The sequence below is a fragment of the Ctenopharyngodon idella genome, chromosome 18 (assembly GCF_019924925.1).
Source record: "Ctenopharyngodon idella isolate HZGC_01 chromosome 18, HZGC01, whole genome shotgun sequence".
NCBI lineage: Eukaryota > Metazoa > Chordata > Actinopteri > Cypriniformes > Xenocyprididae > Ctenopharyngodon > Ctenopharyngodon idella.
Window position 1 is genome coordinate 24,871,121 of NC_067237.1, and position 13,460 is coordinate 24,884,580.

Consider the following 13,460-nt stretch of genomic DNA (forward strand, 5'->3'; position numbering starts at 1 on the left):
ACCGACCCCAAACTTAATGTATACTGTATAGAATGCATGACTGATTATCAAAGAAACATTAAAATAATAATGCAGACTGCACTGGATAGTTCTTATAACTACTGGATAATTCTTACTTGTACATCAATGTATCTGATCTGAGCGCACTGGTTCAATCCATCCAAGGATTTGAGTCCGCAGCGTCTAAGTGTCAAAGTCTGCAGGTTGTTACACTCGGACAGCGTAGACAGGCTACAACCCGGCAGGTCTTCCAGCATCACTGTCGTAACCTGATTTTTTACCAGAACAAGGACAATAAAGTCAGCAGGAACATATAAGACATTTATCAGCCAAGAAATGGGCTTTAAAGTTTAATTTCTACCTGTTTGAGAGAGCTCCAAGTTCCTGTTTTGAGAATATTGTCCACAGACAGAGGGGGTAAACTGGGTACTCTTTTTCTTCTAGGCCCTCTTTTTTGGGACTGTTGTTGTGCAGAAGACACTTTCCTTTTATTCTGCAATGATAGTTTGGACCAGGGAGTGCAGCTCATCATCCAGGCCAGTCGCTTCTGCTCAGTGCTGTCAGGCAGACATACTGAAATTGATTCTTGGCTTTCTGATTCATGGTCCTTAAGCTCAATAGCTGTAGTATTGTGATGTCCTCTAGTGTTCATTTCAGGTGCTACAACGTTCAAATCAGAAGCCGGCATAGTCAGGTCTGTATCCACGTTCGGAGTCGCTTCCACACCTAGGTGATCTGCAACACTTGAGGAACCAATTGGACTAATGCCAAGGTCATTGGAAAGACCTTGATGTGCATTTATGTGGGATTCTGGAGTGGTTTTGGTTAATTTAAGGCTTTTTCTTGATTGTGAGAGATTTATCTGAGAATCAAGATCTCTGTTGCTATCAACTCTTTTCTCTTCTTCATGGCTCTTTATTCTGTCTTTATCACTCTTTGTTTGTGGTCTCATATCATCTAATCCTTCTGTGTCTTCTGTGCTTATGTCTTTAGTTTTGTCCTGATTTTTCATCGCACTCCTGTCATCATCCAATGTGTTTTCCATTTTTTTCCCATGTCTTATTCTTTCATTATTATCTTGTATTTTTCTCACAATTACCTCATTGCCTTTGTTTTCCTTTTCCCCTCTTTCTTCCTCTCTTTTACATTCATCCTCCACCTGGCTACTTCTTTCCACTTCCATTCTCTTCTTTTCTCTATCCTTCCTGTGTGCATCCACTTCCTGTCTTCTGCAATCATCTATTACACTTGTAATTTTGTTCTGTTCCTCCTTCCTCTCAATTTTCCTCCTCCTCTCCTTATCTTCTTCATCTTTCCTCCTCTGTTCTTCAAGTCTTTGCTCTCTCTCCAGACGATGGCGGTCTTTTTCTTTCGCTCTTTCATAATCTGCTTTCCGTCTCTCCATTTCCTCCCTCTCTTCCTCCTCAATCCTTTTTCTCTCTTCCTCCCTCTCCTTCTTCATCTTCTCCCATTCCCTCTTCTCCATCTCATATCTTTTCACTTCCTCTCTCCTTCTTCTCAGCTCTTTTTTGCTCCAGTGACGGACTAATGTTCCTCTGAGAGCAGCTTGGATCTTTGTGGCTGCTCTGCACTGAAGCTTCTGGTTTCTCCTTCTTTCCTCCTCTTGAGCCTTCTCAAAAGCCTGTTTCTCCTCCTCCATCTGCTCCTCCAGTTTCCTTATTAAGTTCTGAAATTAACCAAAAAACTTTGAATTGTACACATATATACACACACAGAGACACACACATACACTCACCGGCAACTTCATTAGGTACACCTTGCTAGTATCGGGCTGGACCCCGTCTTGCCTTCAGAACTGCCTTAATTCTTTGTGGCATAGATTGAACAAGATACTGGAAACATTTCAAAACAAAATGGAGATTTTGGTCCATATTGACATGACAGCATAATGCAGTTGCTGCAGATTTGTTGGCTGCACATCCATGATTCAATTCTCCTGTTCCACCACATACCAAAGGTGCTCTATTGGATTGAGATCTGGTGACTGTGGAGGCCATTTGTTGTCATAAACTGATGGATATGGTCAGCAGCAATACTCAGGTAGGCTGTGACATTTAAACAACACTTAATTAGTACCCAAAGTGTGCCAAGAAAATATCCCCCACACTATTACACCACCACCTACAGCCTGAACCAGTGATGCAAGGCAGGATGGATCTATGCTTTCATGTTGTTTATGCCAAATTCTGACCCTACCATCCGAATGTCGCAACAGAAATCGAGACTCATCAAACCAGACAACAACTTTTCCGATCTTCTATTGTCCCATTTTTGTCAGCCTGTGCGAATTGTAGCCTCCATTTCCTCTTCTTAGCTGACAGTAGTGGCACCGGGTGTGGTCTTCTGCTGCTCTAGCCCATCTGCTTCAATGTTTGATGTGTTGTGCTTTCAGATATGCTCTTCTGCAGACCTCGGTTGTAACGAGTGATTATTGAAGTTACTGTTGTCTTTCTATCAGCTCAAACAAGTCTGCTATTCTCCTCTGACCTCTGGCATCAACAAGGCATTTTCGCCCTCAGAACTGCCATTCACTGTATATATTTTTTCTTTTTTGGACCATTCTCTGTAAATCCTAGAGATGGTTGTGCGTGAAAATCCCAGTAGATCAACAGTTTCTGGCACCAACAACCAGCCCATCTGGCACCAACAACCAACTTTCTTCCCCATTCTGATACTCAGAAGCCGGTTTAGGTGGATAGCCAGGTTTCAGTTTAGTTTGTGCCAAGTTCAACCTTGGGTTTTAGGCACCATGAAAGTGGCTTGGCTTTTAGCGGTGTTCACTGCCATAGCAACTTACACTCCAAGGCCGGTTACGTTCTGGGTAAGAGATCTCAAACCGAAATTGGACTCGGAATCAGCTGTGAGCAAAGTGACATGTCTGGCGCAATAAAGTCACTCCCCTAGTTTCTCTTGCTCCAAATTAAAGGTTGCTACATAGTAAAAGATTTTTAAAGATAAAATTGTCTGGCTTTTAGCCATAATCATTTATTATAATTAGTTAATATGATTTATATATTATTTATATAATTATTATACCTCTATTCCATTACACACAAGCAATTTTAGATTAACAATTATTATTAAGTATTTAGTTCAAATGAATATAAATATATACTGATAATATGTGTAATATAAATAAGATTTAAAATCGACAGATAAAGCTTTAAAAATGACTACATGTGAGCTGTTGAAGTCTCTGTATACCTCTATATATGATAAACTACTATATAAACTATATAAACTAACTTCACAACTTTCACTTGCATATAACAACATATTTTATTCTTGCTGTGTAAAGTATGTGCATTTATATACTTAATATTCTCCAATCTCTTAATCTTTGTTTTATTGTTTCACAGCATGTGATTGGCTGCTCGCTGCTGATGTCACACTTTCATGTGCACGCGTTCCATGAACTCAGGATCAAAGCCTGCGTTGAAAGAGAAAGCTGATGATGAACGTTATGGTACCAATAAAGCCTGATTGGATTGGATTGGTTTCGTTTCGTCAACTCAAAACTAATCTCGTAGTTTGTTGAACTACCATCATGGTACAGGCCCCATGTCTACATGCCTAAATGCATTGAGTTACTGCCATGTGATTGGCTGATTAGTTGAACAGGTGTACCAAATAAAGTATAAAGTGGCCAGTGACTTGGATATACATATGTTACTCACACACATCTTTCACTTGAAAGTCACATTTCTATAATCTGTAAAAACCACATTTTTCCATATTAAAAATATATCTAAACTACGACATATGCTCTCAATGACAAATACAGAAAAGTTAGTTCATGCGTTCATGACCTCAAGGCTAGATTATTGTAATGCTCTTTGGTTGCCCTGCACGCTTAATAAACACACTCCAGCTGGTCCAAAATGCAGCCGCTAGAGTTCTTACTAGAACCAGGAAGTATGACCATAGTAGCCCGGTTCTGTCAACACTGCATTGGCTCCATATTAAACATGGCAAACATTTTAAAATCTTAATAATTACTTACAAAGCACTAAATGGTTTAGCTCCTCAGTACTTAAGCGAGCTCTTAACGCATTATAGTCCTTCACGTCTCGATCTCAAAATTCTGGCCAGTTATTTTTAATACCTAGAATTTCAAAACCAACTGCAGGCGGTAGATCCTTTTCCTATTTAGCATCCAAACTCTGGAACAGTCTTCCTAGCCTTGTTCAGGAAGCAGACACAATCTGTCAGTTTAAATCTAGACTAAAAACACATCTCTTTAACCTGGCATACACATAACACTATTCTCAACACATTCCTAGGCTGCATAAATTAGGTCAGCCGGAACCGGGAACACTTCCCATAACACCTAATGTACTTTTTACATCGTAAGAATGCCATCTACGCTAATATACTGAACTGAGCTGGAAGATGACATCACTGTTTTATGCAGATCTGCTTTATAGATTAAATGAACTAATTTAATAATTGATGATCTTTAAAACAGAACTGAATCAACACTGAAATGACTTTTATTGAACAATGACAGTTTTCCTTCAGAGCTGCTGTACAGCCGAAATGAACTCTGTTTGTATCATTGAATCATTTTCCTGTCATCACTATAAAAGCTGCTTTGAAACAATCTGTATTGTATATAATCTGTAAGTGTTATATAAATAAAGGTGACTTGACATATACACTGACATATACGTAAACAAATATTCTCATTTGTGTGTTTAAATGGTTTTAACATAATACACCAACTCAGTTTATTATTATTTACAAATATTTATTTTTATACAGATATGCATTTTTTATTTTTATTTAGTTTTATTTTGTGGGCTTTTGCCACATTTATTAAAAGAACATCTTCAACAGTTTTAGGCATATTAAACTCACCTGCTGTTTATCCAGCTCCAATTGAGGATCTTCTGTGTGGTGAACTTCGTTTTTAACTCCAGCATTTTGAAACTGTTATTGGCATACAAAATTTTGATTTTGTTATTCAGTCAACTTCTAATTTTAATAAAAAATTGTAATTATAAAAAAAATGTTAGTCTTACCAGAGTGGCCTCCTCTATCTTCCTCAGCTCTTCCTCAAACTCCATCAGTCTTCTCCTCCTTCTCTCTTCTTCTTCTCTTTCCGAGTTCAAATGCAGCTGTCTTTCCACCTCGTGTCCTGCTAATTTCTGCTCCTCTTCCTCTTTGAGTCTTTTCTCTAATTCTCTCCACTCGAGACTAAGTTGCAATTCAATCTCAGTGAATGTATCATGCTCAGTTCCATCTAAAAACAGAGTAAATGTACAATTCTGTGAATATAAAGAGGTTAATAAGCAATCAATGCAAAAACATTGCAGATATTAGTGCAGATTTAACCTAGGTTTTTACTAGTGTTAATAAACTTAAAATACTGACCCATCTAACCACATCATTACAGCAAACGTACCTTCCATGCATGACATGTTTGGAATCTCCTGCTGGGCATTCTGTGGCTCAACGTCTTTTAGAAGTCCAACTTGTTCCTCTAATTCAGAGATTATCTGACAAAAACGTGTGCATTTTTATAATATTCATACACTAACAAAATAGGATTTATGCAATTCATTATCTGAGCAATATGCTGCATGTCTGAGGATAAACAAGGGTAATTTCATATTGACCAAAACAAAACAAAACTGGGATATATAACAGATCATTTGCTACTGTGAGGGACAAACTGAATTAAAGGTTAAGTTAAGGACAAAAAACAGACACTCCTTTCCTCTGTGATGACTCAGATAGGATAATAATCCCATTTCCATTTAACCACAAACAAATAACCATGACTCACTCTCTCTTTCCACTTTATGGGGTCGTCTATGAAATCTGAAGCTGGTTCATTTGTAGAATTGTTATTGTGATTAAGGTCAGACAGCTCTTGGCTTGACAAGTCTATGGGTAACAGAAAAGGGAAAAAAATGTAATAGCTCAAGTAAGCTCTCTTTAATACACATTTTAAGCTGTTTTAAAAATGATTTCTCACCCTTTTCTTCAACATCTTCAATGATTAACTGTTCAAAGGCATTCATTCGATTTCTTGAAGCTTCAACATATGCGAGTACTGAGTCAGGCAGCTCATCTTCTGAATGTAGCTTCTGTGAAAACAAAGGACAGTGATGTAATGACAGGATAAACGTACATCTTTTTGGATGAACTACTTGAATTATAAATTATGTCTTCTCAATGTCACAAACATGGAATAGATTATAATATTCGATGCAAATGTTATGTTTGTTTTAACCCATGATAATTTTCTTCACCAGTAATTAAATTTATAATGATTAAATACAATATAACTTTGGTTTAAATCTTCAAATAAAGTTTTCATAATAAAGTGGGTTGAAATACAATGTTGGAAAGTCGACTGAATTAATAACAAAATAAATAAAATAGCTACTTACATTTCCATCCAAAACAGTAACGATGTCATCGTCTGACTCTGAATAATTTTCAGAAGGATCCAGATTCAATTTCATCAACTCCTCATCTATTGCCTGTTCGATGTCATCCATTACTATTATTGAGTACGGAACAAAAGTCAACAAACTCCTTGTTCGCGAGGCAACAGGAGACGCGCAAATTTGCAGCTAAAGTAAACTATATCAGTGTCAACTCTTAACAACAGCATAAAAATACTAATAATGATGATAGAAAAGCATCTTGTAAGTATTTAACAACAGTTTCTTTTCCTGACTGTGTTTATTGGATACACATCACCTGTTTCTCTCTGTTTACCTCATGTTTGAAGCTTTGCGTCCACCGCAGTTGCTATGGACAACAAAGTACAGAATGGCGTGAGGGACAAACTTCAAGAAGAAGAAGAAGAAGAAGAAGAAGAAGAAGAAGAAGAAGAACCCTTGTGCTGCGCCAGCTAATATTTTCTGAATGCTTTGTAATCAGTTTAGGGTTATATTTTAATGTAAATGTATTTTAAAAAATAAATAAATAAATAAATAAGACAACTCTGGAAAGTCATTATATGGGCAGGTACAGTATTTCCAGCACACATTATTATTATTTTTATATATATATATTTGGCGCCCCCTAGTGGTGCCCCATAATTCATTAAAAACAGGTCCTTCTGGTGGCCTGATGAATCAGTACAAACTGAATGAAACAAGACCAGTCATTAAATTGGAAATAGTATTTTGTAGTTTGCAATTATTTGAACAATCTCACCAATCTCACCATACATCAGACACAATCAAGGTGAATTGATTGCACAAGGCGGCTGACATGAATCAATTGATGCACTAGCAGAATCATTTCTGAGCTCTAACAAAAATATGTTGCAGATTAACGTCTAACTAAAATGTTTCACAAGAATATTCCATGATTGATGTATAAATGTTTTGATAATGTTATTAAAGACCAGATAACTTTGAAAAAAAATTCTATTAACATTACTGGGAGAAAAATTGTTCATAACTTTTAGAGAACCTTGCCAGAACGTTAGAGAAGTTCTGAGAATGTTCCCTGTTAGCTGGGTCTAAACTGTACTTTTACAGGGTCTATTGACCAGCAAAGTCATGACAGATTGTGTGTTTTTATTTACATTTATTCATTTGGCATGCAGTTGTTTTATCCAGAGCATTCAAATACATATTTTATTCTCTAGAAACTGGACAAATTTTGATCATAGGTTCCTCTGAGTGGCTGCAGGAGTCTGCTTTTGAAGTCAAACCAACTGTCTATGTTTCATCAGATCACGAAGAAGCATTCACCAAGTTCAATTGCTCAAAAAGGCCCCATCAGCAAGCCTTGTCCGCTTCAATTAGCGAGGAGTGGCATCAACCCCTTTGTTAGTGGGCAAGTGTCCGGAGCTTTTGTCTAAGAGCTTGGAACTCAGACAGGGACTAGACAGGCAGTGGCTGCAGATTTACACTGCAGATTAGGACAGTCAAAGCCTGCTCAGCTCTGAACAGAGCTCAAGTTTGGATAGTGCCCCTGTGTTTATACTGTAAAGGGTTTTCTGTTACTGGTCTGTTGCTTTTATCTGGTCATTGCTCTTCAAGCTAATTGTTTCCATTCGTTTTTTCAGAGTGGGTGAGAGAGAAAGAACTTGTTGAATAAAAGGCGCTTCAGCTCTGGGTTGCCATCTGTGACTGTAGATTCTTCCTTATAGGCTACTATTATAAACCACATAAAATTACTGCATTCTAAAAAAGAGGGTCCTTTAAAGATTCTTTACTCAAAAATTCTATTTAGAACCATATCATTGTTACAGTTTGTGGCTGTAATGAGCCCACAACGTTGGAGAATAAACAAAGTCTTTTTTTCACAATCTAATAATGAACACGCAGGAGAATCACGGAAAAATACAACCACTTCCAACAAATGCAAACGAGACTGACCACAGAAATGAGGAAACTCAGGAACAGAGTGAAAACACAATGAAACTAAACAGATATAGAACGTTAAATTAGTCCCCCCTCCCGGAAGGAGCGTCACTGTGTCGTAACAAGTCCAACCGAGAAGGGAGGGAGGGGGCTCTGGAGGAGGACGTGTAGCAGGCGAAGGGTAGCATACTGGAGGAGATGACAGAGGGAGAGACCAGGGTGGCGATGACAGTGGGAGGAGCCAGGAGCAGGAGGAGCCAAGCGAGGACCCAGGCCGCAGCCAGGACAAAGGCCCACAGCAGAGTCGACGGAGGGAGGAGCCATAGTGGAGATTTGGCAGGTTTAACAAGGGGACGACAGACGGAGCTGGAGCCGATAGAGGTGGAGACCCAAGTGGAGACAGAGAGTTGATGGGACTACATGACACTAAAGGTTCAGGCGACCAAGGCAGAGCCATAGTGACGAGCGTCCGAGGTGGAGCCAGGGTGCCAGAAGACTGAGGCGAAGCTGGTGGGACAGAGGACCAAGGTGGAGCCGGAAGGAAGGCAGAGCCCAACAGAGCAAAAGGGGTGGAGAGTCGAGGAGCAGCCTGAGACCCGGAAGTCTGTGGCGAAGCCAGAGGGACAAGGAAGGAGCCGTAAAAGCGATGGTCCCAGGTGGAGCCAAGGGAGGGAAGAGTCAAGGTGGAGGCAACTGGTCACCAATGGTTGCCGAAGTGGAGTGAATGGCTCGGCAGCTGGAGGCAGAGCCAGGGGATCCTTGTGCTGAGGCAGAGCTGGAGACTGGAAGGCCCGAGGCGGATCCGCAGAGCAGAGTGGAGTCAGAGGATGAGCCAAGGGACTGAGGGGAAACAGCGGAGGTGGGGCTGAGGAACTGGCTGTTATGGGCAGAGGAGGTGGGAAAGGGAGGCTAGCTGGGGTCTTTGGAGACACAGGAGCCTTGGAGCTTTACGGGACCAGCGGAGACACACAAGACTTGGAGCTAAAAGGAACCAGCGGGGACAGGAGACACAGGAAAATATCCTCTTCAAATTTCTCATTATAATTCCCAGAGCCATATGCAGCTCACCTCAGTAGTGTGGGCGGGGCTCCATTCCATGCCCTTGTACTCCACTAGCACGCCTACTGGGACGCATGAAATTGCCAGCTCACGCACCTGGTCAGACCCTCTGTGGGGCTTGGGTCTGGAGCGATGGTTGGCTCAGTCCTCTTATCTGGCTCATGCATCGCGGCAGGCTTAGGCTGTCCGTCTGTGGTGGGCTCTGGCGTTAGCTCCGTGCAATGTGTGTGCGGTGGCTGGGCTCTGGGTCCGGAGTGGGGCTGGTGATCAGCGGGGCAGATGGTGAAAGCCGATCCATTGTTCACCAGCACCCACTCCTCAAACGCGGTGATATCTCCCTGAAGACTGTTCACTGGGAGGTTTGATAGTTTGTTAGGCACGCCAAATCTAAGTGTGTGGTCCTCCAGTGAACGGCCCTTTTGCTTGATGCAGAGCAGTTGGACAGTCGGTAGGTCCATTGATGAGGGGAAAGAAAAATGCTGCAAAAATAAATCCAATCTCGATTCGGTCTTCTGTTACGGTTGTGTGGCTGTAATGAGCACACAACGTTGGAGAATAAACAGAAAGTCTTTATTTTACAATCTAATAATGAACAAGCAGGAGAATCACAGAAAAACACAACCACTTCTGTCATAAACCCAAATGAGACCAAACACAGAACTGAGGAAACTTAAATCAGGCTTAAATACTAACACGCTATATCTACTCCATCAAATTTTGGCAACAGATATTATTAATTAAATTCAACAAATAGAATTGAATTAGAATTAATCAAATTAATTCCTTAAATGTCAACCATTTAAATTGAGTAAAATTTAAGTAAAATTTAAACAAAAATATCTGAATAACAGACAGTGTCAAAGATGAATTAAGAACTCTTTATTTTTTATTGCTAACATTGAAGACATCTGATGATGATGATAAGCAGAATCACTGAAGGAAAGAGAAACACAAGAATTAACAGAAGTTTAGATGTTGATGTTGATTCTTGTGTTCTTGCATCATGTTGATTTTATTGAAAATGTTTGGTATTTGGTATTCTATGATCACTATTATGGTGATCAGTGTTTTATTTAGTTGGGCAGTTTGACTCTTTGCTTTTTATGTCAGTTTGTAGTTTTTGTAATGGTGTTTGCTAATTTTACACATTTTGGTTGACTTTTAAAGAATTAATTTGATTAATTCTAACTCAATTCTAATATGTTGAATTTAATTAATAATATTGCTTGTAATCTGTTGCTACAATTTTATTGAGTTGATATAGTGTATTACTTTTAACAGTGTGGGTTTGCACAGGTGCAAGTACATGACACTGCCCTCTTGACCCAATATTCCATTTCATATGTGAATATTGCAGTTCACAAAGTGAACCTATTGATATAAAATCTTTTTTTGTCTGTGGTATCTCTGTATTTCCCATAGTTTTCATTCCTTAAAGGATTCCCAACCCTCTGATTATCCCATGACTAAGTTGAACCCAATGACACACAAAAAAATTTTTTGAGAAAGAAAACTTTTAAGACCACATTAAAATTAATCCTCTCATTGTCAAGCATCTCCAAGATCTTGTTAAGGCACCTCTGTCCACTCCAATTCCCACATTAATTCCATTATCTTGGAACATGGACAGTTTAGATATGATAAAAGGGTACCGGACAGAGGGAGATAAAGATAAAGAGAAAGTGAAAAAGCAGAGGGGAGAGTATTATCCATCTTTTTTCCTCAGGATAAAGGTAACTGCAGCATGGGTGGGATTCAATGGTATGTGAACAGTGTCAGAGTACATTAAATGCTGATTCAATCAGGGTCTTGTGAAAAGCCTCTTAGTGTCCTGTGACTGCTGGACACTCATTCAGTACAGGACTCTTTAAAATGGATATTTTTGATTCAGATGCATATTTATTCAGAATCCTATCACATGGCTATTACATTATGTTTTTTTTTTTTTGTTTTTTTTTAATATATAGGAAGTATCACTTATTTCAGTAAAGGAAATGAGAACTGATCAAACTTGAGATTGGATGCATGAAATACCACAGGTATTTTTATCTCCAAGAAAGCAACAGTTTATGTATTGCATAGTGTCTACAGTTGTATACTTTTAGTTGTCATAGAGATTAATTAAACTCTTTTACTCAGAATATTATACTTTGGTTGTTCCTGCAAGTAACCAAAACAATTTTAAAATGGACATCTGGTATTGGGGTAAAAAATGAATAGAGCAACTTGTGACAGCAGCAAGCATCATGTTACTTAGTTAGGACATTAACTATTTAACAGGTAGACAGAACAACCTGCCATCTGTGACTGACTGGTTTGTGTTTGTTATCATCACATGCAGGAAACATTCCCAAAAGAATGCCCTGGGAGATGTATAAAGCATGTATATGGATATATAATGAATGATTCTCATGCAGTGATATTTCAATATTTTAAATAGTTCTAGTAATCTATTGAGATGTCTGTGGCATAATTAGCTTTATGTTTCATCTAATGATGTCATGGATTAAACCTTATCCAAAGTAAACTGCTCCTGTGGCTCATCACAATGTGCTGAGTGCAATGTAACGTCACTATAATGTTCCAGGAACATCTAACATTATGATCACTTCCAGCTATTAGCAGTACACATGTCACATGTCACAAACAGACGATAGCCTATACTGCATGAGAACAAGAAAGCAATCAAAGTGCCCTTTTAAAGAACAAGTTATTACTTTAAAATCAATTACACATTTTCCAATTAACATATACTACTACCAGCATGTATCAGAGTCGCTTTCCAGAACCTTCACACTGACTGTCCCTCAGTGGTGGGAGTCACTAAAATTCTAACACAAGCACATTCTAAAGTTTTCTCAAATTGTCTGTATTTTGCTTGTCTTTTACACATGTTCAAATAAACAAATTTTAGGAAAGAACATGAGGCATGAGCTTGCAAAGTAAAAAAGGGGGGGCTTGTGTAAATTAAATCTATTTTAAATACCATTTACCTATATTTTTTTTATTTATACTAAACTATAATTGTGTGTTTTACAGATACATACTCCAGTCATGGCAATGGACCCTTACACGGACTGTCATGACACGTTTTAACGGTCATTAGCATCGTAAATCTTGCAAAGTTTTTTATATTTTCATTTTTTTTTTTAAATGTATGTACATTTATAACACTATACTTAGTATTGTATTACCTTTTCAAGAAATTACAAAAAAACAAAACAAAAAAAAACTAGTTAACACTGCTGTGAGGGTGTGTTTCTAATACAGCGGCTGTGGGGGTGACGGTAAAGTTTACATCTTTCTCTCTTCTGACTGTTATCAATCTCTATTTTTTTCCCTCTTTTTGAAAGTTATGAAAACACTGTTGTTGAGTTTTGCTATTTGAGAAAATGGGGACACAAAAAAAATATATTTAATGTATTCTCTCATTCAACAATGACGATGTCTGCTTCGAGAAACCAGGACATGTGAAAAGGGTCTATTTATTTACATTTAGAATGTACATTTTTGTCACTGTTAAAGCGCAACCCTTTGGCTAAACAGCATCAAATTTTGCAGGCTTCCTCAAATTCATGATTAAAATAAGTATACAGAGGTGGAAATCTGATATTTTGTTCAATAGTTATTTTGTTTTAATTAAAATAGTCCACACTAATTCACTGAGGAGCCAAGTTGATCACAAAGTCAAATATTTTTGATAATTATTAACAAAAGAATTCTATAGGCTGAATCTGTCTGCACCAGTTTCGTTGAGCTCAGGTAAAAGGACTATTCCTGACTGGAAATAAATGGGTCTACGTGCGATATGAAGAGCATGAGCCAAGGAATTGGTGCATATAAAACACTTGTTACTATTTTAAATTGTTCATGAATTATAATCAAAAAGTCACAATATATTAATTTTGTTTTCTCTATAGCGCCCCCAACAGTGCAATTTCCGCGCATTTCTTCAATTATTCCCTGAATAGGAGCGCGCATTTCAGATCTTCAGTCCAAATTTCACGCTTTTAATCATTTACACATCCGCACATTCCGTTC

The 13,460-nt window shown here is 38.4% G+C and overlaps 1 protein-coding gene across 2 annotated transcripts in view; it reads right to left on the bottom strand.

The window, feature by feature from the left end:
* lrriq1 (leucine-rich repeats and IQ motif containing 1) overlaps positions 1–6,730 on the bottom strand; it is a 30,031-nt gene extending 23,301 nt beyond the window's left edge. For both annotated transcript variants that reach the window (XM_051870976.1, XM_051870975.1), the window contains exons 1-8: positions 6,423–6,730; positions 6,005–6,116; positions 5,813–5,913; positions 5,429–5,522; positions 5,046–5,266; positions 4,882–4,953; positions 362–1,687; positions 117–269 (exon numbers count right to left, since the gene is read on the bottom strand). In XM_051870976.1, the coding sequence (XP_051726936.1) occupies positions 117–269; positions 362–1,687; positions 4,882–4,953; positions 5,046–5,266; positions 5,429–5,522; positions 5,813–5,913; positions 6,005–6,116; positions 6,423–6,533 (2,190 nt within the window). In that variant the 5' untranslated portion in view covers positions 6,534–6,730. The remainder of the gene's footprint in view (positions 1–116; positions 270–361; positions 1,688–4,881; positions 4,954–5,045; positions 5,267–5,428; positions 5,523–5,812; positions 5,914–6,004; positions 6,117–6,422) is intronic.
* Positions 6,731–13,460: the final 6,730 nt, after the last annotated feature.